The sequence below is a fragment of the Balaenoptera musculus genome, chromosome 1 (assembly GCF_009873245.2).
Source record: "Balaenoptera musculus isolate JJ_BM4_2016_0621 chromosome 1, mBalMus1.pri.v3, whole genome shotgun sequence".
NCBI classification, from domain to species: domain Eukaryota; kingdom Metazoa; phylum Chordata; class Mammalia; order Artiodactyla; family Balaenopteridae; genus Balaenoptera; species Balaenoptera musculus.
Genome location: NC_045785.1, coordinates 9,513,062 through 9,538,735, shown reverse-complemented (window position 1 = coordinate 9,538,735; position 25,674 = coordinate 9,513,062). Strand labels below are relative to the sequence as shown.

Sequence of the window (25,674 nt, the reverse complement as noted above, 5' to 3'; positions counted from 1 at the left end):
CAACTACAACAACAGTCATTCTGCTAATGCTCCAGCCACTAAGCACTGCTCCAAAGCTCACCTCCTGGAAATGTTTCAGGATATCATTGATGATGAATTCCTTGGTCTCATAGGGATGTACCCGAGTGAATGGATCCAGATTAATCACGGCATCTTCAAACCGAATCAATGGAAATCCCAAGGTGCTTTTTAGGGCCTAGTTAGGGGAGAAAGGCAACGATATGCTTTAGCCATATGATGGTCTTCCAGGGTACTGTAATTCTGAATTCCATGAAAGCTACAAGTCATGTCAACTTTCCAATGAGAGTCAAGGTTACGATATTCATAAATAAGGATTTTCCCCTGTAATTATAAAAGTAAAATATTAGGAATATGTATAAAAATATATAGATATATCACTCAAAGTAACATATATCACATAGAAATAAACACTATTAGCTTCACAGCATAATTCTTTCTGGTCTGTTTTGGATCTGTATGTTTGTCATGTTCTACTTTTTGACTGAAGCATACCGCACATACGGAAAGGTGTACTAATCAAATGTACGGTTCAGTGATTTTTCTCAAAGTAAACACAACCATGTAACCACCACGCAGACCAGAAAGTCGGTTATTATCCCCAACTTGGAAGCACCACATCACCACCCCCTCTTTGTGGACCTCCCATCAAGACCCCCTCTTCCCCTAAGGTAACCAGTATCCTTTTTTTAAAAAATAAATTTATTTATTTATTTATATCGTATTTTTTTTTTTTTTTGGCTGCATTGGGTCTTCGTCGCTGCGTGCAGGCTTTCTCTAGTTGCGGTGAGTGGGGGCTACTCTTCGTTGCGTTGCATGGGCTTCTCATCACAGTGGCTTCTCTCGTTGCGGGGCACAGGCTCTAGGCGTGCAGGCTTCAGTAGTTGTGGCACGTGGGCTCAGTAGTTGTGGCTCGCGGGCTCTAGAGCACAGGCTCAGTAGCTCCGCGGCATGTAGGATCTTCCCGGACCAGGGCTCAAACCCGGGTCCCCTGCATTGGCAGGCGGATCCTTAACCACTGCGCCACCAGGGAAGCCCGTGATAACCAGTATCTTGACTTCTAGCACCACAGCTGAGTTTTTCCTGCTTTGAATTTTATCTAAATGCAATCATCAGTATGGACTTGGTTGTATGTGGCTTCCGACATCAACACTAGGTCTGTGAGAGTCACTAAGTTGTTGCACACAGCTGCAGTTTAAACACAGCTGTCAGTGCTACATAGTATTCCAACACATGAATAAAACTATTTAACCACTGCTGTTGATGAACAGTTGTGCTGTTTCCATTTTTTTGCTATTATGTATAATGCTGCTATGAACATTCTTGGACATGTCTTTTGGGGCACATTTGTATGCATTTTTCTTGAATATCTACCTGGAAGTGGAACTGCTGGGTCATAAAGAACGTACATGTTCAACCTTATAGCCTATGCTGCCAAGCAGTTTTCCAAAGCAGCTGAACTGGCTTACTCTCCCTTCAGCAGTCTATGAAATTTCCTGTTATGCTACATCCTCGCCAACACTTGGTAAAGACAGCTTTTTAAAAATTAATTAATTAATTTATTTATTTTTGGCTGTGTTGGGTCTTCGTTGATGCGCACGGGTTTTCTCTAGTTGCGGCGAGTGGGGGCTACTCTTCGTTGCGGTGCGCAGGCTTCTCATTGCGGTGGCTTCTCTTGTTGGGGAGCACGGGCTCTAGGCGCGCGGGCTTCAGTAGTTGTGGCACGTGGGCTCAGTAGCTGCGGCTCGTGGGCTCTAGAGCGCAGGCTCAGTAGTTGTGGTGCACGGGCTTAGTTGCTCTGCGGCATGTGGGATCTTCCCGGACCAGGGATCGAACCTGTGTCCCCTGCACTGGCAGGCGGATTCTTAACCGCTGCGCCACTATGGAAGTCCCAAAGATAGCTTTTTAAAAAACAAATATTCTGATGGGTGTGTAATGGTAACTCAGTGTGGTTTTAATTTCCATCTTCTTGTTGAAGGATGAGATTAAGCACCTGATAATACACACATCAGCCTCATGGATATACTTTTTTTGTTAAGTGCCTACTTGAGTCTTTTGCTCATTTTCATAGTGGATTGTCTGTTTTTTCCTTATAAGTTTTGTAGGAGTTTTTCTTATACATTCTGTATACAAGTCTTCTGTTTCATGAATATATTGCAAATATCTTCTCCCATTATGTGACTTGTCTTATCACTCATTGGTGTTTTTTGATAGCAGACATTCTTAGTTTTAATGAAATCCAACTTAATCTTTCCCTTTATGGAAAGAACTTTCTATGTCATAGTTAAGAAATTATCTACACTAGGGTCATAAAGATATTCCCATATGTTTACTTATAGAATTTTTATTGTTCTACTCTTCACATTTACATCTACAATCTACCTGAACGTGATTATTATATATGTTCTAAAGCAGAGATCAAGAAGCATTTTTTCCACATGGGTATCTAACTGACTGAATAATATTTATTGAAAGGCCATCCTTTCCCTTATTGTAGTACAGTGTAACTTTGTCATAAGTCAAGTGAATGTACTTACATGTGTCTGTTTTTGGATTCTCCTTTGGGTTTCATTTTGCCCTGCCTTCTGCCAATACCACACTGTCTTAATTACTATAGTTTTATAATAATTTTGAAGTCTGTTAGTGTAAGCTCGCCAACTTTGTTCTTTTTCTTCAGGACTACCTTGGTTATTTACTCTTTGCACTTTCCATTTCCAAATAAATTTTAGAATCAGCCTGTCAATCTGCCACCAAAAAAATTGCTAGAATTTTCATCAAGACTCTAGTGAATCTATAGATCAATTTGAGGAGAAATGACCACTTTATAATATTGAATCTTCCAACGTATTAACATGGTGCACCCCTTTACCTGTTTAGGCCTTTTAAAATTTCTCTCAGTAATATTTAATTGCTTTCTGTGCAGAGGTCTTGTACACACTTTGTTGGATTTATTCCTACGTATCTGTGGTACAGTAAAAACGGCCACAAATTCTTTGCATCTCCTATCATTAGCAGAGTCTATTTCCCCTTCACCTGAATCTGCCCTGACCTTATAACTTGCTTCAAACAATAAAGTGCAGCAGGAGTAACATGTGCAATCTCTGAGCTTTGGCCTCAAGAGATCTTGGAGCTTCTGCTCCGCCCTTTTTGATGTTTCCACCATGTGAAGAGGCTGAGACTAGCTTCCTTGAAGATGAGAGACCACGTGGAAGGGGGTCTACTGACAGCCAACAACAAGCGCCTGACACGGGTGTAAGGTCATCTTATATACCCTTTGGTCTCAGCTGACTGGCAGGTGACTGCAGCCACATCAATAACCACAAGTAAGTCCAGCTGAAACAGCACCCAGCTAAGTCCAGTCTAAATTGCTGACTCACAGATTTGTGAACAAATAAAATGGTTGTTTTAAACTACTAAGTTTTGGCATGATTCGTTACACAGCAATAGATGATATTGTATTTGATGTTTTCTTAATGGTGTTGTAAAGACATCCTTCAAATTTTCCTTTTCTCTGACATATAGAAATACAACTGATTTTTGTACAATGTCTTCAGTGACCTTGTTAAATTTACTTATTTATTCTAATAACTTAGCTGCATATCCTTTCAGATTTTCTAGGTAATCATGTTCTCTGCAAATAATAAAGTTTTCATTTTCCTATCCAGTCTTTATACCTTTTATTTGTTTATTGCACTGGCTAGGATCTCCAGCCTAACAGTGAACAGAAGTGGTGATAATGGCCATCCTTCCCTGCTTTCAATAGATCATCACTGTGTATGACATTTGGGGTAGCTTTTTTATGGAGACACTTTATCAGATTAAGGCAGTTCCTTTCTATTTTTTTGTTTCCTGAGTTCTTATCATAAATGGATGCTGAATTTTGTCAAAAGACTTCTGTGCAACTATTGAGATAATCATATTTTTAAATTCTTTCATTCTGCTGATGTGGTCAATGACATGATTTATTTGGAAATGTAAAGTAAACTTACAACCCTGGAATAAACCTGATTTGGTTATGATATACAGTTGGCCCTTGAACAACATGAGGGTTAGGAGTGCCAATCCCCTATACAGTCAAAAATTCTCATGTAACTTTACAGTCAGCCCTCCATATCCACAGTTCCACATCCACAGATTCGACCAACCATGATCATGTAGTGCTGTATTTACTGAAAAAAAAAAAAAAAATCAGTATATAAGTGGACCCATGCAGTTCAAACCCCATGTTGTTCAAGGGTCAACTGTATTTTCCTTCTTATACATTGCTATATTTGATTTGATAACATTTTGTCCAAATTTCTTTCTTCTATGTTTGCGAAAAAATTCTAGTCTGTAATATTCCTTTATTATCTGATTATGTTCAAAATATAAATTATAGTTTTCTGGTAAACTTCTTGAACACATTTACACTTATTTTAAATTCTGTGTCTGATAATGTCAACATCTGGTTTATCTGTTTCTAGTGTCTGTTTCTAGTGTCTATTTTTTCTCTTGATAGGCCTGGTAATCTGTGATTGAATGCTACACTTTGTATAAAAACTTATAGATTTTAAATGAGTCTTTAGTTTCTGGCAGGCAGTTGAAGAGGCTTATTAATCCAATCAGTGTTTTCAAGGCCGGCTTTCAGTCTTTGTAAAGATAATCTTGGTCTGTTTCCATCTTTATAAGGTTTGGTATAGTCCTTCAGCAGTCTCAACTGAAAACCAATTCCATTCCTCCCCTTGTAATCTCCCCAGCACCATAAAACTGCTAAAAGATCTATTTAGTTAGCCTCTTGGCTGCTACTTTTTGCTTGGCTTCTCTCAGACTACTTAGAAATTGGCATCTGCTTCAAGAAACAAAACAGCTCAGACTATTGGGGTTTCTGTTCTGCCTGTCCCTTCTCTGTAAGATATGAGCCCCTCCACACCTACGGTCAATTAATCTTTGACAAAGGAGGCAAGAATATACAGTGGAAAAAAGACAGTCTCTTTGGCAAGCAGTGTTGGGAAAGCTGGACAGCTGCATGTAAATCAATGAAGTGAGAACATTCCCTCACACCATGCATAAAAATAAACTCAAAATGGCTTAAAGACTTAAATATAAGACATGACACCATAAAACTCCTAGAAGAGAACATAGGCAAAACACTTTCTGACGTAAATCGTAGCAATGTTTTCTTAAGTCACTCTCCCAAGGCAAAAGAAATCAAAGCAAAAATAAACAAATGGGACGTAATCAAACTTATAAGCTTTTACACAGCAAAGGAAACCATCAACAAAATGAAAAGACAACCTACGGACTGGGAGAAAATATTTGCAAACAATGAGACCAACAAGGGCTTAATTTCCAAAATATACAAACAGCTCATACAACTCAATAACAAAAAAACAAACAACCCAATCAGAAAAAGGGCAGAAGGCCTAAATAGACATTTCTCCAAAGAAGACATACAGATGGCCAAAATGCACATGGAAAGATGCTCAACATCCTTAATTATCAGAGAAATGCAAATCGAAACTACAATGAGGTACCACCTCACAGCAGTCAGAATGGCGATCATTAAAAAGTCTACAAATAATAAAAATGCTGGGCTTCCCTGGTGGCGCAGTGGTTAAGAATCTGCCTGCCAACGCAAGGAACACAGGTTCGAGCCCTGGTTTGGGAAGATCCCACATGCCGCAGAGCGACTAAGCCCGTGAGCCACAACTACTGAGCCTGCGCGTCTGGAGCCTGTGCTCCGCAACGGGAGAGGCCACGACAGTGAGAGACCCGCGCACCGCGATGAAGAGTGGCCCCCGCTCGCCGCAACTGGAGAAAGCCCTCGCACAGAAACGAAGACCCAACACAGCCAAAAATAAATATAAATAAATAAATTTATTAAAAAAAAAAAAGATTTCTCAATAGTCCCAGTCAATAATGACAGGTTTAAAAAAAAAAAAATGCTACAGAGGGTATGGAGAAAAGGGAACCCTCCTACACTGTTGGTGGCAATGTAAATACATGTAGCCACTATGGAGAACAGTACGGAGGTTCCTTAAATAACTAAAAATAGAGTTGCCATATGATCCAGCAATCCCACTCCTGGGCATATATCCAGAGAAGACTATTTTGAAAGGATACATGCACCCCAATGTTCATAGCGGCACTATTTACAATAGCCAAGACATGGAAGCAACCTAAATGTCCATCGACAGATGAATGGATAAAGACGATGTGGTGTGTGTACACACACACACACACACACACACACACACACACACAATGGAATACTACTCAGCTATTAAAAAAAAGAATGAAACAATGCCATTTGCAGCAACATGGATGGACCTAGAGATTATCATACTAAGTGAAATAAGTCAGAAAAAGACAAATATCAAATAATATCACTTATACGTGGAATCTAAAATATGATACAAATGAACTTATTTACAAAACAGAAACACACTCAAAGACATAGAAAACAAACTTGTGGTTACCAAAGGGGAAAGGGGGGCCAGGGGAGGATAAATTAGGAGTTTGGGATTAGCAGATACAAAACAGATAAACAACAAGGTTCTACTGTATAGCACAGGGAATTATATTCAATATCCTGTAATAACCTAAAATGGAAAAGAATATACGTATAACTCAATCACTTTGCTGTATGTGTGAAACTAACACAACATTGTAAATCAACTATACTTCAATTAAAAAAAAAAAAAGATATGAGCCTCTCAATTACCAGCTCTCTCAGTAGCAATGGAGGCTCACTTTTGCTTGGCCAGCCCTGTGAGACTGCCCAAAGCTTTCCTCGGATTCTCTGACTTTGGGCGGCTGCTTTCTGCTTAACTTATTTACCTTTCTCCCTACACCACGTACAAATTAGAGTTGTCTCAAAAATAAAACCAGAGTAAATGCTGGGCTCACCTTATCGAGTTTCCTTCTTCTCATAAATCGTGGACCCTCAAGTACTGGCTGTCTTGGTAACTTTCCAATACCTTCAAACAGACTTTTGGGCTTTTTTCAATCTAGCTTTTCTTGTATTTCTCAGCTGGTTTGGGTCTGCTATAAGCCAGTTAACAATTTTTGGATATGGTCTATTTTCCAATTAATAATTTTGGGATATGGCCTATTTTCCAATTATATTTTTATTTAACATGATGGACATTTTATGGATTTTAGAGAGCATGCCAAATACTCTTTTTTTAAATGTAAAAATACTTTTCCATGCTAATAATGTCAGTAAATCTCTGATCTACTTGGAATTTATTCTTATGTAGAGTGTGAATAATAAATTTAATTTTATATTTTTCCATATGGCTATCTAATTAGTCCAACAGCATTTATTAAAACATCTATATAATCCCCACTGAATTGAAATGCCTTTATATTAAAATAATTTAATACAAATGTGCAATTTACTGGACTTTCTATTTTATTTTCTCACTTATTTTTTAATCCTTTAGCATGTATTTTCAGAGTCTGCTTTAAACTCTTCTGGAACAAGAGCATGTTTAATTGAAATGAAGTTATATAACTGAAGAAAACCTAGATGAAATTGTCTAAAACCAGAGTGGGAAAACTTTTTTGTGACTCAAAATTCAGGTTCAAAAAGGCAAAAGATTGATAAGTTTGACAACATAAAATAAAAAGCTTCTGTATGATTTTAAAAAACATATGCACACCAAAAGCAAAGTAAAAAAGACAAATGAAAAACCAAAAAAAAAAAAAATACTTGCAACTTATATCAAAGACAAAACTTTTATAAAGAGCTTCTAAAATAAGAGGAGATAAAAGACCAATAAAATGATTTTTAAAATGGACAAGTGACATGACCAGACAGTTTAGTTCACAGAGGAAAAAAATGGCCCATTTTAATAAACATATGGGTTAGGAGAAGAGAAGAAACAAACAGAAGAGTAACAGGAGAACCAGAAAGGGCAACGCCACGCACAGGGAGGTCAGCAATATCAAATATGGCAGAGGATCCGACGAAGGTGAGGACAGAAAAAAGGCCACTGCATCTGGTGCCTTGGGAAGTCACTCGCAACCTCCCACTAAATTTCAGGACAAAACATTTCAGAGATTAAGAGCATCCTCAAGTTAATTCAGCCTAACACTCTCATTTCTTTAAATAAATAAAACCAAAGAAATGTTAAGTGGGTGGCCTAAACTCCTGTAGCTAGTCATTAGTAGATTGTAGACTTGAACGTGCTCATTTTCACAACCACAACTACCTAACAGGCAGAAAGCATGAAGACCAGAAAAGGGGATTATTTTATTTCTCCTGAAAAATGTTCTGCTATTCATTCTTGCATGTCTCACCCATGCACGTGGTGAGTGATGGTGAAGTGAGCAGGCACTATTTTCCCCATTTCACTGACACAGAAACTGAGGCCCCGTAGCCTCAACTGCTTTGCTCAGACCCACAATAAATAGATATGCTAGGAAAGCCAGGTACTGACATCAGTTCAGCAGTTTGTTTTGCCAATACAACTCTGAGCATTACTTTCTTCTCAGAAAAGAGGAAATGAGATCAAAACAAAGGCATACGGCAAAAAGCTTTGTACCCCAACCTTCTCATTGCAACCAAACACTAAAGAAGAAGAACCACACATAACACAAAGACTTTGAAACCTCTACTAAGTTGTCAAAACCCTCATGAGAGACACTATCCCCTTTCTGAGTGGCTAACGTGCTCTGTCTGAACCAAGGAAGTATTCTGGCCTTTCAGTAAAAATGATCTTTACCTGGTACTGCTTTGGGGCCTCCCACATTCGAAAAAGCTGAGATATGGCACACTGGTATGAATTACTCTGCCACCTTCAGGTTGTTCTGGTGAGTCAAAGTAGAGGAGATGAGAGTTTCCCTCTTTCCGAGCCAAACAGGGCTTTTTCTTGTAGTAACTGAATGACTAATCAAATACAGTAGTATACAAAGTTGATGCTTATTTACTCAAGTAGCAGACAGTTTCCTGTTATAAAATGGATTCTGGAGAAAGCAATCTGTGCTCATAAGTTCCTAATAAAAATAGGAAACTGTCTATTCCTACTTCCGCCAGACAAAAACCGCTGAAGTCTTCCAGAAACTTTATAGAGTTGAAAGAAGAAATACCTGTCCATGTGCCATAAGGTCTCAGATCACAAGCTAGTCCCTGGGCCATGTCCTTTCCTTTCTTAGTTTATCCTGCACTAAACAAAACTGTCTGGAATTCATTCTTTAAAGGTTTATTTATGGTACATAGAGACTGTTTATGTGAAGCAGGGTATTTGCCCATTTCCCTCTTGGGACAGTGTTTAAAACTACAGGGATATTTCCCTCTCTGGCACTTTCTGAAATACAATTAACAATACTGGATCTTTTTTCCTTTTAACAAATCTGGTTTTTATTTAGGGAGGGGAGGAAAAAGTAAAGGGTCTGAAGTTTCCCAACAAATTATTTCAAGCCTTTGAGAAGACAGTTTTAGGCTTTTTAAATAGTGTCTTTGTTTGAAATTCCCCCTCACCCCCACCCTCTTGCTCTCCAACCATTAAAATGTGGGTTTTCTTCCAAACTAGATTGCTCAATTAAAGCCCTTCTTTTGTAATACCCCAATGCTCTAAATGGGAAAAGGGCTGCTGCAGGCCACCTTGTGAAACCTTTTAAAGGCTCCTGGACTCTTTTGATCTTTAAGAAAACCGAAAGAACATATAAACTACCTGGCACTTTCAATATTATTCTGCTACTCTCTAACATGCGAACTTGGGAGAATAATGGCGAATGGGGGGGGGGGGGCGGTGGTGGCGGGGAATGCCGTGCTTTCGTCTCTGCATTTGTGAGATGGAACTATTATCTCCCTCTTCTTCCATCGCAGAGTAAGAAATCCAATTGAGATCGCAGATGTGAAACTGCTTTGAGTCCTTCTGAACAGACACTCTATCTGGCAATAATGTACCCTCGGTGTAAACCTGAAGAGACTTCCCTCTGAGACTTCTGACAGCCTCGCTTCTGGCCTGGAGTCAAGAGAATCAAGATAATTATGCCTTCAATACCAAAGACATGGTTACCTTTTAGTCAGACTCTCATGATTCCTGCGCTGGGACAGGACTCCATTTCCTAAGCACAGACTTTTAGCCGTTCCATATTCATCTCAAAGAGCAGGCTGCTCTTCCTAAGAGCTACTAATAAAGGGATATTACTCTGTTAGAAAACTATTTGAATAAATGACATTATTTTATGAGTCCCAGACTCCTCGAGGAGAATGCAAGACACAATAAAATGGTGACTTCTGTAAGCTGAGAATTTAACTCTGAGGTCCCAATTCCCAACACCCACACCTCATAACGTGGCTGCTCCACTGAATCTGTTCAGCAACCATTTGAGAAACGCCTTGAAAATGTTCCTTCGATATAGCGCCAAATGAAACACTCGACCTAAACGATTCCCAGTGTACTGCACGCGGGGCGAACGTGCAAGCATCAATACCATGGAACTGGGCGTCTGAAGCTACTTCAACTGTAGAAAATCATACTGCATTTGTTAGTCTGGGGGGAAATCTCCTACCAGGAGCAATCTGGAAGGAACAATTAGGTGTCTGTGTTTCTTAGTAAGATGATTTAGAAAACAAGAAGTCCTTAACTCTCAGGAAATGCTTGACATTGGTTTGTTGGGTGAGTGCCAAGTGTTCTAGGGGAATATATACTTTATCAAACAAACCCATTCCAAAGGGTCACATAAGTCAAGTGGATACTTGTGGATATTAGCAAGATAGTGGTTTTCCCATGGTTTCCCCCCCACTCCCATGCTAATTGTAAGTATCTTTAGTCTCCTGGGAAACATGAAGTTAAAGCAAATTAAGCAGACAGGACAGTTCACCGAGAAGGCACTGTTCTCAGGATGGTTGCAGGAGCTCCCCGGTCCCGACCAGCACTCCCAACTACTCATCCCGTTTGCTGCCTTAATGAAGCAGTCACCCTTGCCCTGTCCTTACCCAAATATGATTTGATGTGGACCAGACTACTGTCTTGTTACCTGTAAGTCTATTTTAGAAGCTGTGAGCTGGCAAATCGTGGGCCACATGAGGCCCACACATGTGTTTTGTTAGGCCCACAAGGTTTAAAAACAAAAACAAAAAAATTCAAATCGGTTGCCAACATTTAAAAACCAGGAGATTCCACATAAAAATCCAGATTTCCGGCTTCACTTTAAAAAACCCGAAGATCTGGCAACCCTGGGTTCACATTCCCCCATAACAACTGGCTGGAGCTGAGCTGCACTGCCCCCTTCAGATGAAGAGTGCACACTCTTGAGGGCCACGGTGCCCCCGGGGCTGCTTCGCCGACTTCACTGCTGGCACAGTCCCTGCAGGCATGTAAATTTATGACTCCAGGTTTATTACTTATTTGTCCATGTCTCTAGCTACTCCTGTTCAGAAAGAGAGACCACCTTGCAGCATCTTAAAGGAGGCAGCATGGGGCAGTGGGAAAGTCTTCGACTGGTGGTTAGTGGGGAGGTAGATGCCTTGATACCCATCTTCAAGTGCAACAGAGGAAAGAACCAGAAGTAAGGGGCGCAGGTCCAGGGAGGCAGATGTAGACTCCGCCTAAGGAAGGACCTTCCAACAGTCACCTGGGTTCTACTCCTGCTCCTATCTACACAGGCTTCAGTGACAAAACACTGTGAACTCCAATATCCTTGTTCATCAAGCAAGGGAATCATTAAGGACTCACAGAGCTCAAAAATTCTCCGCCTCCTTATGTTCTAAGGGACAGCACATCATAGGGGTAAAATGTATATAAACTTTAGAGTCAGATAGGCTTGGATTTGAATTCTAGAAGCATCCCTTAATTTTAATAGATTTTACTGCAGAAAATAAAGATGGTATTCAGACTGTATCTGTCAAGTGCACATCCAGATGCTCTGTAGGAGTGTCCCATCCTGATATGGTGGTAGGGGAGGCCACACCTTGGTGGGTTAGTGACCGCGTCATCCTTGAAGGCAGTAGACATTTCCACCGTCAACCATTCAAAAAGAGGTGAATACTTAGAGAGGAGGCGAGAAGGAGGGCAGGCAGGACTCGGGCACAAAAAGAAGATGTTGTCTTGGCTACAGCTTTTCTCTTGAGTCTGGGAGAGGCCCTAGGAAAGGAGGCTTTTACCTCATTGAGATTAAGCCAAGAGCTAAGCAGAGGGCAGATGGGGTTTTATGTAATTCTGTGTTTACTCTCTTTTGTTACTCTTTAATCTTTAGCAAAGTCATACTTAAACATTAAAAAAAGAAAAGAAAAGAAAAGAAATATACAGTTGACCCTTGAACACCACACTTAGTTTGAACTGCATGGTCCACTGACATGCGGATGTTTTCAATAGTTTACTCGGATGCAGAACTGCACGTAACGGAAGGCTGACTGTATGTTATATGCAGATTTTCAGTTCCGAGGAGGGGTGGGTGCTCCTAACCCTCACGCTGTTCAGCGGTCAACTGTATATCTGTACATACACGTGTGAGTCGATAAACCTCCTCAAAAGAGAAAACCTGTAAAAATACCTGCTACAAATGATGATGCTGGACAGAAAAGCAAGTGGTAAACACACTCGCTCTTTCCCAAGGAAAAGTCATTTCTAAACTTACCCAGCTGGCAGCTCACCTTGAGATCCAGTGGTAGCTTGCTGGAGGTGAACACGCTCAGCTTGATCTGGGGGATGCTGATTTTGAGGTTTTCAAAGTAGTACCGAACCGGCGTCCCACCTTGCTCAGCTGTCTTTTCGTGGAGGTTTTCGTCGTATTTTTCCACCTCTGGTACAAAGGTAGAATTGGTTTCTTGAAAAATAAGTTTCCTCTGAAGTCTCATGATTCAAATACTTTCGTTCACATTGAAGAGAAACTCACAGAAAAACGTAAACGTCTATTTGTCTAAATTTAATTTTTTAGGGCTCAGTAATATGTACAGTGTCCTGATGCCATTTCTTTGTAAAAGTAGACCTGGTTCATGTTGCTGACCCAGAAAGTACAACAGCTTAATCTTTTGATTTGCGACTCTATTACCGTCTGGCAGATACATATCATCTCTGGAAAAAAATAATCCAGGTGGGAAAGCCAAAGGCCATGGGCGTGCTTGCTGGCAACGCGTTTTCTAGAAACCATGTCGTTATCATTATTATTATAAATGACCCAGGTTATCTGAATTTATTTCAGAAAATGGTATCTAAATAAGTACTTGGAGTGTAGTTTAACTGAATCATCATGAACAACATGACCAATTAAATGATGAATCTGAGCGAAACATAATGCCTTAAAAAGAAACAGGCTGCAGGCTATAAAGAACCAACATCACGACAAGTGGCTCTCTCTCCCAAACAGTGGACATCATTTAAAGAGCAGAGTGGAGGCAGATTTCTCACTTGTTATCTCATGAAGTAAAAGGGATGAACATAGGCGAAAACACAGCAATGTGCTCTTCAACTTGATGCTGTCCCCACACCCAAGTGGGCAGCTTATTTGCACTTGGATTCATGTGCTTTTAGAAATAAAACCAGAGACTGTACATAACTACATATCAAACAAATTTATACTGTAAGCTTTTATATAGTTCTATTTATAGAAAGAAGGGAATAGGTTAAAAAAAAAAAAAAAAAAAAAGATACCGCAGCAGAGACAGGCTTATCTGTATTCAGGGAACAGGAATAGTTATGTTATAGGCTTATCTGTATGCAGGGAACAGGAATAGTTATAGAAGGCAGAGGAGAGTCCTCAATGAAAGGCAGGCAAGGATTTTACAAAAGAGTCTAAATCCACTAGACAATGCTTGGGGAGAAATTTATTTAGAGCAACTTACAAGAAAAGCGTGTCCAATCAAATTTAAAGTAAAACTTCCCAGGAAGGTACCAAAAGAGAACAGATACCTGGCAGGCAGGCTCCAGTGGCTCTCTGAACACAAATAAACACTGGCGTTCTGACCCAAAGTGGAGAACGCAGCACTAAACAGACAGGATCTTGCTCCTGATCCCAAATACACTTAAAGCTTAAAGTCTAAGTCTGGGATAAAAAGAGCAAAAGTATTTTTCTTGCATTGTGTGCACGTATGTTCATATGTACACATGTCCCCAGGGATTTTTCTCCCCCTTTAGCCAACATGGGCAGATAAACATTAAAAGTCTCTATCTTATCATTTCTTTAGGCTCAGTATTTAGTTTAGTCTTCAAAAGACTAAGCATTACTGACTTCTTTCTAAGCTGTATATACAGTCTAGCAAAGGCCATGATGAGGCATCTAAGATAAAGAGACAGCTACATAATTTCCGTGGCACTGCTGGAAAATTTAGGTCTTTCAATAGCTTATCTTACTCCCCTCTGCAAAGAAGAGTAAAGTAACTAGAAACCTTTGCAATTACACTAAGGCATAAGGGTATGGATGTGAAAAAAAGTTAAGGAGTTGAGGCTAGCCAATTTTTTTCCTCAGCTAAACCAAAGGAACTGCCGAAGGGATTTCTGATTCTTGGCCCTGAATCTGTTTAATAAACAAAGGTTAGGAAACAAAGTGGTTTGCTAAATGACTAACATCATTTCTGCCATCTTAAAGCAGATGAGTCAAAAAACATGAAACAGAGAGGAACAATATACTGCTTCCCAAAAGCTTGCCCCTGGGTATGCTGGGACACCAGAGACCCTTGGAGCAGCTTCTTTCGTACACAGATACACCTCAATACCTGTCAACAAGCAATACTTAGAAAGAGAACTGAACCACAACCTTAGCTTCCCAGCTCAGACTATGAGGTGGATAGGGAGCTTGCCAGGCATTCAGAGGCCGCCTATTTTCACAAGCAGACTAAAAAATGCCACCCTTGGGCCAATTCCCAGATACACACCTAGAACATTCGACATTACCTGATTCTGCCTGATCGTAGCCAAAGAAACTCAGCAGCTTGAGGAGCAGTTTCTCCTCAATTTGTACCGTGAATCTCTGAGCCGTGACCATCAGATGCTAGAGATAAAGAAATTCTGATTTACAGTGCGAATGCCAGAGGAACTTTCATCCGCGCCCTAAGAAGGCCCCTGTGATATGGCGCGGTCTCTTTACTTATGTGATTTCATAATCATACTGCCAAATTTTTTCTGGCTCATCTCTCTCTACATTGTTATAATGAATCAAAAATGCCAGAAGATGTTTCGTAGACGATTCACCATCCTATTGCTTGGTTCCCAGGGCATCTGTGTCTGGTTAGTCACGATTACACTTTCAGATGCCCTGCGGTACATGGTACTGAGCTCACATGGACAGCAGCTAGTTTAAGGGCTTGTGAATTTGAGGGCCACAGGCAGGCTTGACCCCACTGGCGCTGGTGACAAAGGACCAGAAATATGAGAAGCAGCCTCTAAGCTCCCACTTTTCCAGAATTTCGTGTTGTAACGCTAGCTTGTACATGAAGACTTCTCCAGGAAAGAAAGTTTATCACTTCTGAATGATCTGCTTTTAGTAAACAGTGTGGCAGCTTACAGCGGAGGATGTCTGTCCCAAGGTCAGGTCCCTCCTATCCCTTTTCCAGTAGTCTTGGATTATTATTTTTTTAATTTATTTTATTGAAGTACAGTTGATTTACAATGTTGTGTGCTAATTTTTGGATTATTATTTTAATAATATATCGAGATCATGCCTGGTCACGACCAGTCTAGAAGATGCTATACTTTCCTGCAGAGACTTCACGCTGACGAATACAGGCTCTGGCCCCTACGGATTCAGTACTATTGCCCGCTGAATCATCAACAGCACAACTGAGAATCTGAAGTTTTAAGAGGAGTTTCCATCAATTCCGCTACACAATGTATCGAGTCGCTTAGTGCCTTACCCCCACTGGACTATTTCCATCCACAGCCTGCACTGCTGCTCTGAGCCTTGGCTGTGAGAGGACAAATCAAGCCCACCAGCCTACCTTGTAGATGTTGGTCAGCGCGCTCTTACTGGGGAACTTCACCGTGTTCACTTGCACAGCAGGGCCTGTCTCAATGACCTCATTCTCATTGCTCAGTGGAGTCACAAAGAGCATGAAGGGCTGCGTGGTGCCAATGAGCTGATTGTCCACCTAGGACATGAAAAAGCAGCAACAAAAACAGACAAATTGCTCAGTTTTCATTTTTACCTTTAACTAGGTCTCACAATATGCAGGTCATTCAGAAAGTACTTTTGGAAAAATATATTCTCACTAACACCAGCAACAATAATAGCAGTAGTTAGGAGCTATACTTTATTTGGTGAGTACTGTGTGCCACGCACCGAGCTGGTCCCCTCACAAGCATTATCTCATCAAGTCCCACGACGGTCAGCCTGTCCAAGTTATCAAACTCAGGGCTCTGCTGCATCCTCACCACAACCTCCTGGGGACCATCACCGTCCTCACGTCATAGACAAAGAAGCTGAGAAGAGAGCCCCCTGCCTAAGGTTGTACACCTAGTCAATGACAGAACGAGGACTTGACTCCACTTCTCTCTGTCCCCAAAGCAAACGCTCTCAACCACTAGGCTATCGATGTTTCTCTTGCTCCAAATTCCCTGAAGAACTCAAACTAGAGAATCAGTAGCAGATGGCTACCAAACGGGCACAGCTGCCCATCCTAAAGTCAACTCCCTTCTAGGAACGGAGTGATGAAAGCAGTGGCACCAGGGACTGCTCTATTCATCCCCCCCATCAGCACCATTACCGAGAACACACTCTCCACACTCAGGTAGGTTTACGGACATCCGGAGGCTCACGGCAGGAAGCAAGTATCTTTACTTTGTTTTACCCTAAAGGCCCACACTAGGAAGAGGAAAGAGGAGGGAACACGTGTCGGGTACCCCTAAGCGTACTTCCTACACATCACCTAACACATCCCTCACTACAACCCTAAAGGTTAAGTGTTATTCCTCCCCATTTTACAAACAAGAAAACAAACGCTTAGAGAAGCTTAGAGAAGTTAAATTACTTGCCCACATTCACAAGGTATAATAGTAAGTAGGAGAGTTGGGATTCAAATGCAGGTATTTCGAGCATCAAGCCCTTGACCTTTCCATTGTATCACATGGGTTCCCAGAGAACCATTCTGTACAATCGCTGCAGATGGTCCTTCTGTTGGCTTTCAAGGTGCAGAGAAAAGGGCGAGGGACCTAGAGCACTTCTTCCTACTTCCGCTCTTGCTTCCTACCATATGCTCTCTATACAGCAGCCAAAATGATCTTTCAAAAACACAAATCATGTCCCTCCTTCCTGGACACCCTGCAGTGGCTTCCCTTTCTCCGAGGACAGGACGGCACTCCTCAGCACAGCCTCCAAGGGCCCACCTGATCCAGTCTCACTACACACCACTCGCCTCCAGGCTCGCCACCGTGCCTGCACACAAGCCTCCCCGCTGTTTCTCAAAGATGGGCAAGTCTCTCCTCCCTCAGCATTTTCCCGAACATTTTCCCCCTAGTATACCTTTTCTCTGGTTTTCTCATTCTCTTCTTCCAAGTTCAGCTCAGCTCCCACTTCCTCAGGAAGACCCTCCTAGGCCACTTTACCTAAAGCAGCAGCACCCCTCTTTATTCTCTCACAGCAGTTATACCAGGCTGGAATTGTTTATTTGCTTGCTCGCTCACTTACTGGCTGACTTCTTCCCTAGTCTGTTAGCTCAGAGAGCAGAAACTTCATCTTCTGAGTCACGGTGCTATCTCCAGAGCCCAGTGCCAGGCCCAGCACATAGATGATACTCAGTAAGAATCCACCGAGTGACTGAATCACCGGTCACACCCGAGAGAGGAAATGACAGTAAAGTCTCACCTTATTCTGACCTCTTCTTTGTTCTTTCCCCAAACACATTTGATACAAGTGTACTGACTGCAAATTTCTGATTCTTGTTTTAGTCTCCCAATTAGATTTAGACATTCCCTAAGGGTGGGACTATATTTTCTGTTTTTAAAAATTCTTCCTCATAGCACTGTAATCATAGTAAATTCTCGAATCTATTTATTTTCTACAATTTACAGCACACATTAAATCAAGAGGTGCTACAGGAAAAAAAAATCTTTTTAATTACGGTAAAAAGTCAATGAAATTAATGAACAGCAAATGATTCCTCGGATCTTCTCTGTAAGATCAAAAAAGGAAGACAAAGAAATAGAGGTGCAAGATACTAACTTTTTATCCTCAAACAAATGGGATGTCATTAGCCTGAACTCTCTGCTATTTGTGATATATGATGAAAGAAAAAATTCTTCTGAAAAGGGGTTTTGGCATGATAATCCTTTATACCATTTTTTTGTAGTGTGGATCTGCTAGAAATGAGTCCTTTTAGTTTTTGAATGTCTAAAAACACCTTTAATTCACCCTTGTTTTTGAAAGATATATTTGCTGGGCACTGACTTCTAGGTTGGCAGGTTTTTTTTCCTTTCAACACTTTAAAGACGTTGCTTACCATATTCTCACTTGCATTGCTCCCAATAAGAAACTGGCTGTCATTCTCACCTTTGTTCCTTGTGAGGAACGTGGCTTTTTTAATCTGGATGCTTTATCACTGGTTTTGAATAAATGATTAGGATGTACCTTGGTACAGTTTCCTTCATGTCGTGTGTGTGGCAGGGCAGGGGGGAGGCGCAGGGGAGGATGTGAATGTGGGTTTGCATTTGAGCTGCTTCTGTGAGTTTATAGTTTTCACTAAGTCTGGAAAATTTATGGTCGAAATCTCTTTTTTTTTTTTAATAAAATTGAATTTAATTCATGATTTTTATTTTTTTAAATGTTTATTTATTTATTTATTTGGCTGCGTCGGGTCTTAATTGCAGCACATGGGATCTTCATTGCAGCATGCGGGATCCTTCACTGCGGCGCACGGGCTTCTCTCTAGTTGTGGCACGCAGGCTCTAGAGCACGCCGGCTCAATAGTTGGGGTGCACGGGCTTAGCTGCCCCTCGGAATGTGGGATCTTAGTTCCCCGACCAGGGATCAAACCCACGCCCCCTTCATTGGAAGGTGGATTCTTAACCACTGGACCACCAGGGAAGTCCCTAATTCATGACTTTTAAAAGTTATTCATGATTAAAAAAAAAAAAAAAGCAGACATTTACCTAACAACAAGAACAAAACCCTCTAACAAACATAATAATTACAAAATTCCTTCCAATTTTTTTTTTTTTCTGTCTCCTCCTCTCTCTCTCCTCTGGGGACTCCAATTATCCATATATTAGGTTGCTTGAAGTTTTCCCATAGGTCACTGATGCTGCTCTCTTTGTGGGTTTTTTTCCCCCTTGGATTATTTTTCTCTGGGTATTTCAATTTGGACAGTTTCTCTCGTTATGGCTTTAAGTTCACTAATCATTTTTTCTACAGTGTCATCTGCTACAGATCAAATCCAGTGTTTTTTCCATTTCATTTTAATCTCTAGAAGTTTGATTTGAGATTTTTATATCTTCCATGTCTCTACTAAACTTTTTGAACATGTAGAACAGAATACAGTTACAATGAGTTTTAATGTCCTTCTCTGAAAATCCAAACATCTGTGTTAGCTCTGGGTTACTTCTGAATGATTATTCTCCTCATTATATACTGTGCTTTCCTGCCCCTTTGCACACCTGGTAATTTTTGATAGGATGCCAGATACTGTGGTATTTGCTTTGTTGGGTGCTGGATGTTTCTGTACTCCATTAAATCTTGAGCTTCATTGTTCAGGGATATGGTTAATTTACTTGGAAACAGATTGATTCTTCCAGAGTTTCCTTTTGTGTGACTGATTTGTTAGGTAGGTCTGGAGCAGTGCTCAGCCTAGGGCACACAGCTCTCCACGGAGGCCCAAGACTTTCTGGAAGGCTCCTCCCAATGTCCCGTAATTATCAGTGTTCCCAGTGTGGCCGGCGGTGAGCAGCCGGTGCTGTCCCCATGAGCCTTGCGGATGGCAGGCTCCTCTGATCTGCCCTTTGCTGAGTATCTGCGGGGCCCTCTGCAGATCTCCCGAGACTTCTTTCTGTGCAGCGTGCTCCTGCCAGGTCTGCTGTCCCATGAACTCTGGCCGCCTTGGTCCTAGGACTCTCAACCCTGTTCAGCTCATCCACTCTGATGGGTTCTGTCTCAGTCTCTCCGCCTGGTGACATGGCCTGGAAACTTTTTCAAGGCAGCAAGCTGGGGTGATTGCAGGGCTCACCTCTTTTGTTTCCCACCTCTCAGGGATCACTGCCCTTTGTTGCCTGATGTCCAGTGTCTTGAATCTGTTGTCTCCTTATTTGATCTGGATTTTGGGGGTGTTTCAGGGAGGAAAGTAAATCAGGTCCCTGTTACTCCACCTTGGTCGGAAGCACAAGTCCACTTCCCTTGTTTTTCTCCCTATGGTGAATTTCAGTTCCTCTAAATTATGGTTAGATGGTTTCCACTGTTTTCTCTATTGGCAAGATGAGGGACCATGGGTCACCTTCCTCCATGCCACCTTGACTAAGTTATCTAAGTTACTGATGGACTAGCTGCTATATTCAGAATTCTGCTCTACAGAAAAATTAGTAAGACAAATATAGGTAAAAGAATTCTTGTCATAGAACGATCTTTTGAAGACCACAAGAAATTTGTGCCAAAGCATTAAAGTTTTTAGAACATCAAACACTGATCTGGTCGGCTGTTCAGCAGGAAGAAAAGGAGATCAACAAGTCCTAAGCCTCCCCCTCTCACCTGTACATCCTGTATGCTGAGTTCTAGCATATGACTGGTGGCCAGCTGTGTGTAGTGCACGTTGATTCCCGTAAGACTTGCAAAGACCAGTTCTTCTGGGACTTTATTAATTAAAGACAACCCAATTCCACCTTCTAACTTCACAAGCACCTGAAAGGAAACCAAAATATGGCACACTGACAGTTTAAAACAGAGCTCAAGGTAGCCAGGAGAGTACAAGGAAATAAATGGCTTTAAATCCCTCTACTTTGCCTCTAAGCAGATGAAAACCACGTAGGAGCTGTATTACTCACCTTGACGGCTCAAATTCCATCATCTCACTAGAAGCCTTCCTCTCCAGGCACACTCCCCACCCCAACCAGAACTCCGCAGTGATACGATAATACCTCTACCGGAGCACTGATGACATTCTGCATCTCATTACAGGAAAATAATCATTTGAGAATCTTTGTCCCTATTTGAGAGACAAGCTCTTATTAAGTTATTCACCAAACTTCTATAACATCCAATACAGTGCTTTACATATAGGTTTTTTTTTTTTTTAAGATTACTGAATAAATATGGAATAAGTGTGCTTTTTCACACTTATCTCATGTTCCTTTCTAAACTTTTCACTTTCTTTCCAATGCCCAAACAGGGCCAGGGAAACGAAGATGTCAGAGTCAACTGGGGCCAAAAAGATAAAACCTAGTTTGCTTATTCTCAACCTTCACTCCTTTTAAAATTCAAATAATTTAGCTTTCTTTATTTTCATCTTACTGTAACAACATTTGTTACATTCTGATTTGACCTGAGCTGTCATTTAACTAACATATCCACACATTCATGATGTGATAACATTAAATACTATGAAGTAACACTGATACTTAGAAGTCATAGAGGTCAGAAAGAAAAGAGAAGGTCTCAACTGAGAAAACCAAAGACCAAAATTCTAAACAAATTTGTAATGAAGAAATGACCTTGCAATAGCTAATACATACTTCCAATTCCTGCTCTGTGTCTGGATTCTTTAATTTCTGCAGCTCTTGATCCGTAACAGGGAGTTCATCCACTTCGTACGATGAACGGTCACTTTTCCGTTGGGAGAAATCTGTTATCTGAGGTCAAATAAAACACTGTACTTACTAAGAGGGCTCAAACTTCCACTGCGAAACCCACTCCATACCAACTGTGTAAGTCAAAGTCACTATATGCTCAATAATCCTATGGAAGTTAATGGTTTCCAAAGCACTGCTAAGGTAAGATTTATATAATAATGAAGCAAATTTGGTCTTGAGTCTGTATGACTAACACCAAGCTGTAGACCTTGAGAGCTTCATACAGTGGGAGTTAGGCATCTGTAGGTGATCTAGAATTATAGCTCAAGTCAAAACATGCAAACCTCAGGATCAAGGCATTCATTTTTTGCCTTAAGAGGAGGGTGCTTTTTTTTTTTTTTTTTAAATTTATTTATTTATTATTTTTAGCTGTGTTGGGTCTTTGTTTCTGTGCGAGGGCTTTCTCTAGTTGAGGCGAGCAGGGGCTACTCTTCATCGCAGTGCGCGGGCCTCTCACTATCGCGGCCTCTCTTGTTGCGGAGCACAGGCTCCAGACGCGCAGGCTCAGTAGTTGTGGCTCACGGGCCCAGTTGCTCCACGGCATGTGGGATCCTCCCAGACCAGGGCTCGAACCCGCGTCCCCTGCATTGGCAGGCAGATTCTCAACCACTGCGCCACCAGGGAAGCCCAAGGAGGAGGGTGCTTTTTAAAGAGATATTGTGGATTATGGCGTACTATCTCAGAGAATTTACTGTTACACATCAACATCTTTTCTTTTTCCTTAACTCTAATTCCCCATGCCCTGATAAATCCATATCTCCAGCACAGAACTCTCCCTGAGCTACAGACCCATACTTACACTGACTTCCGGACACCTTCATGTAGATACCATACACTTAATAAGTCCAAAACTTAACTCTTCATTTCCCCCCAGAAGTCTGCTCTGTGCACATCTCTTAGTGATGGAGATTATCATCCTCCTAGCTGCCCAAATCAAAATCTCGAAGGCCATTCTTGACTCCTTCCTCTCTCTCATCCGCACATTCAAGCAATCACTAAGTCTGACTGACTCTACCCCTTAACAAGCTTTCATTTCTATTCATTTCTCTCCAACCTCCTCCTCATGTCCACCCCCCTGCCATGTATTCTAGTTTGGGTCACCATAATCTCTCATCCAGATCCCTCCTAACTGGTCTTTCTCTGTCTCCAGTTTCACTCCAACTCTCCACACTGCAGCCAGAGTGAGCAAGTTAAAATAAATTTCTGATTGTGTCATTCCCTGACTCTTTGTTGCCATAGAAAAAACACAAAATCTTTAGCATGTATCAGGCTTTTAATGTTCTGGCCCCTGCTTCGGTCCCCTGCCTATTTCTTAGCATATTCTATGTGCCAGTTGGATCACTCTCCTTTATCTCCAAGCCTTCAATGGAGATATATAACTTCCCATATATATATATACTTTGCTTATTTTGTTTATTGCTCATGGTTTATCTACCCCACTAGAATGTAAGCTCCAAGATGGCAGAGAACTTTGTTTGTTCACTAGTCTAGGTTCAGTACCTAGAACCGTGCCTGGCTCTAATAGGGGCTCGGTAAATAACTGGTGAATGAATACTCTCATTCTTAGGGCACAGCCCCTCCACCTTTCCTTCTTGATTTGGCTAACTCCCTTCAGTTAACATTTAGATCTCAGCTTAAGTGTTACTTCTCTTAGAAAGCCCCTGCCAGTCTCCAAATCTGGGCATACAAATCCTTTCTAGATACTCCCCATAGCACCCTCCACTCCTACTTTCATAACACAACATGTTAATTATCTCATTAGAGACCTCATATATCTCCTTGTTGTCAATGTTATTAATATATCAATTATTTAAATATATAATAAACATATATAATGATTGATAATAATATGTACTGTTCTTGGCATTATCTTCTTTAATTCTTATACTTTTTTTTTACTCATTCTTTTTTTTTTATTATTATTGAAGTATAGTTGATTTACAATGTTGTGTTAGTTTCAGGTGTGCAGCAAAGTGATTCAGTGATACATACATATTTATCTTTTTTTTCAGATTCTTTTCCCTTATAAGTTATTACAAAATAATTCTTAGACTTTTTAAAAATCATCTTGTATTTTACTTATACTCTGATTCTTATAACAACTTTGTGAGGCAGGTCTTATCCCCACTTTATAAATAAGGACACGCTATCCTCACATCCAGCACAGATACTTCAATAAACATCTGCTGAATGACTGACTATGTGGGGGCGGGGGGAGCACACTGAGACTCAGGTCAGTTCTTACGATAAATTATCACCTGGAGCGCTCTAGTTGGTCCATCTGGGATGACTCTGATGGACAACATTCCAGAACCAGGCCTCATTTTTTGGTTAATAAATTGTTGTTCAGGTGGAACTGGCCCCAAAAGCTCCATGGATGTGTCCGGACCAAGAACAACTTCAGCTCCGTCAAACAAACCAGAAAGCCCTCCTTTGGCCTACAGGACAGAATAAAGATGTGTAAGAAAAGGCAAAGGCACTGACTTTGACAATTTAACATGTCATTTCAAACAAGTTACCAAAATTTAAACTCTCTTCTGAAGGGTCATGGTCAACATATAGCAAAGCATTTACTGTTCTTTCAGCTTTACAGATGATAAAGAACAGGAGGATTACTTGGGCAAGATGGAAAGTTACACTACATGAATTTAGGGAATTCAAGGTAAGATAATTCCATGAATACAGTATATTAGTTTAGTAATAAATTCTAGTCATTAAGATAAGCTTAAAAAAAAAAAAGTACCAAAAACCCTATTTCTCTGAGTATTCTCACTAGGGTTTGCTTCAAAAGCTGAAACATTCTGAAAATTTAAAAAGTATCACTATCACTGAGCTTTCCAATAAAAAGCAAATTCTGGAGTTGAAAACCTCCCCAAACAGGCATATGGCTGGACAATCAAATATTCAAAATATGGTGCCTCTTCTAAAATGAAACAGGGAACTGTGAATGTCATCTGATAGCCAGTTATTCGGGCCTTTGGAGAAAAGTACCTTCTTGCTATATGCCCCAAGTAAAACGGAAGTCTGCAGGATGATGCCTTTGGGAGAGTGAATACAGGGCTAGAGAAGATAATAGCTAAAGTGTCTAGGTCCCCCTCTGTTAGTTTTTAAACAGTGAGTAATGAAAAGGAAAATTTGAGCTGGGTTTATAGCTTCAACATGGAGAAAGCTTTTATAACTGTTTTAAGTTTAGAAAGAAAGTGCATACACAACCTTATAAGGGTAGTGTCAGAAAATGTTTTAATGCCTTCAATTATTTTATTCAGAATAATAAGATTGAAACAAGTTTATTTCCCTAACCAAAACACATTCTGCTCTGCTGAATACTGCTATTATAGGGTCACTCAGAGAAATGATGAAATAGATTCAAGGAACAACAAACCCCAGAAAGGGATTTTTTTTTTTTTGGTTGTGGGGGGGGCGGCGGTGGGTTGGGCAGGATGTTCTAAGAGAATTGGAATTACATGGGCTTTAGAAACAAACCAGAAGTAAAGTCAGGGTCAGACACGGAACCCAACAATTATAACAAGCCCTCTTCTGCCTCTAGAAGTCTGAATTGCATTGCTAATTGAAAATCACAAATCCATTCCAGATGTGTGCTTCATGTAAGTAAGCAGCTTGTCTTTGATGAAAAAAGCTCAGGGCACTAGAGATAAAGAAAATAAATCCCACCAAACAGCAGTCAGGGGCTCCGTACAGTTCTGCTCGCTCCCCCGGAGAACAGGCTCCCCTTATGGAAGGACAGCCTGGTTTCCACCAGCGTCAGACACACTAAGAGCTCTCCAGGTTCTGGGCCTGATGTTCTAGTGTCTACCTTTTGGGTAAAGCCCCAGGCTGAGGCAGAACTGCACACACAGTCACATGTGCTGTTGAGACACCTTCCTACCACTCATCTCAGATCCATGGTCTCATTCCTGGCCTGAAGCCAGAAGGAGAGAAAATCCAAATTCCTGGTAACTTTCCA

General features: G+C 40.9%; 1 protein-coding gene across 5 annotated transcripts in view; it reads right to left on the bottom strand.

Moving 5' to 3' along the window:
• Positions 1-25,674, bottom strand: part of VPS13D (vacuolar protein sorting 13 homolog D) — a 247,617-nt gene that overhangs the window by 88,238 nt on the left and 133,705 nt on the right. For all 5 annotated transcript variants that reach the window (XM_036858737.1, XM_036858753.1, XM_036858761.1 and 2 more), the window contains 7 exons: positions 23,969-24,148; positions 21,594-21,710; positions 20,614-20,763; positions 15,884-16,033; positions 14,841-14,937; positions 12,605-12,753; positions 62-196 (listed from right to left, as the gene is read on the bottom strand). In XM_036858737.1, the coding sequence (XP_036714632.1) occupies positions 62-196; positions 12,605-12,753; positions 14,841-14,937; positions 15,884-16,033; positions 20,614-20,763; positions 21,594-21,710; positions 23,969-24,148 (978 nt within the window). The remainder of the gene's footprint in view (positions 1-61; positions 197-12,604; positions 12,754-14,840; positions 14,938-15,883; positions 16,034-20,613; positions 20,764-21,593; positions 21,711-23,968; positions 24,149-25,674) is intronic.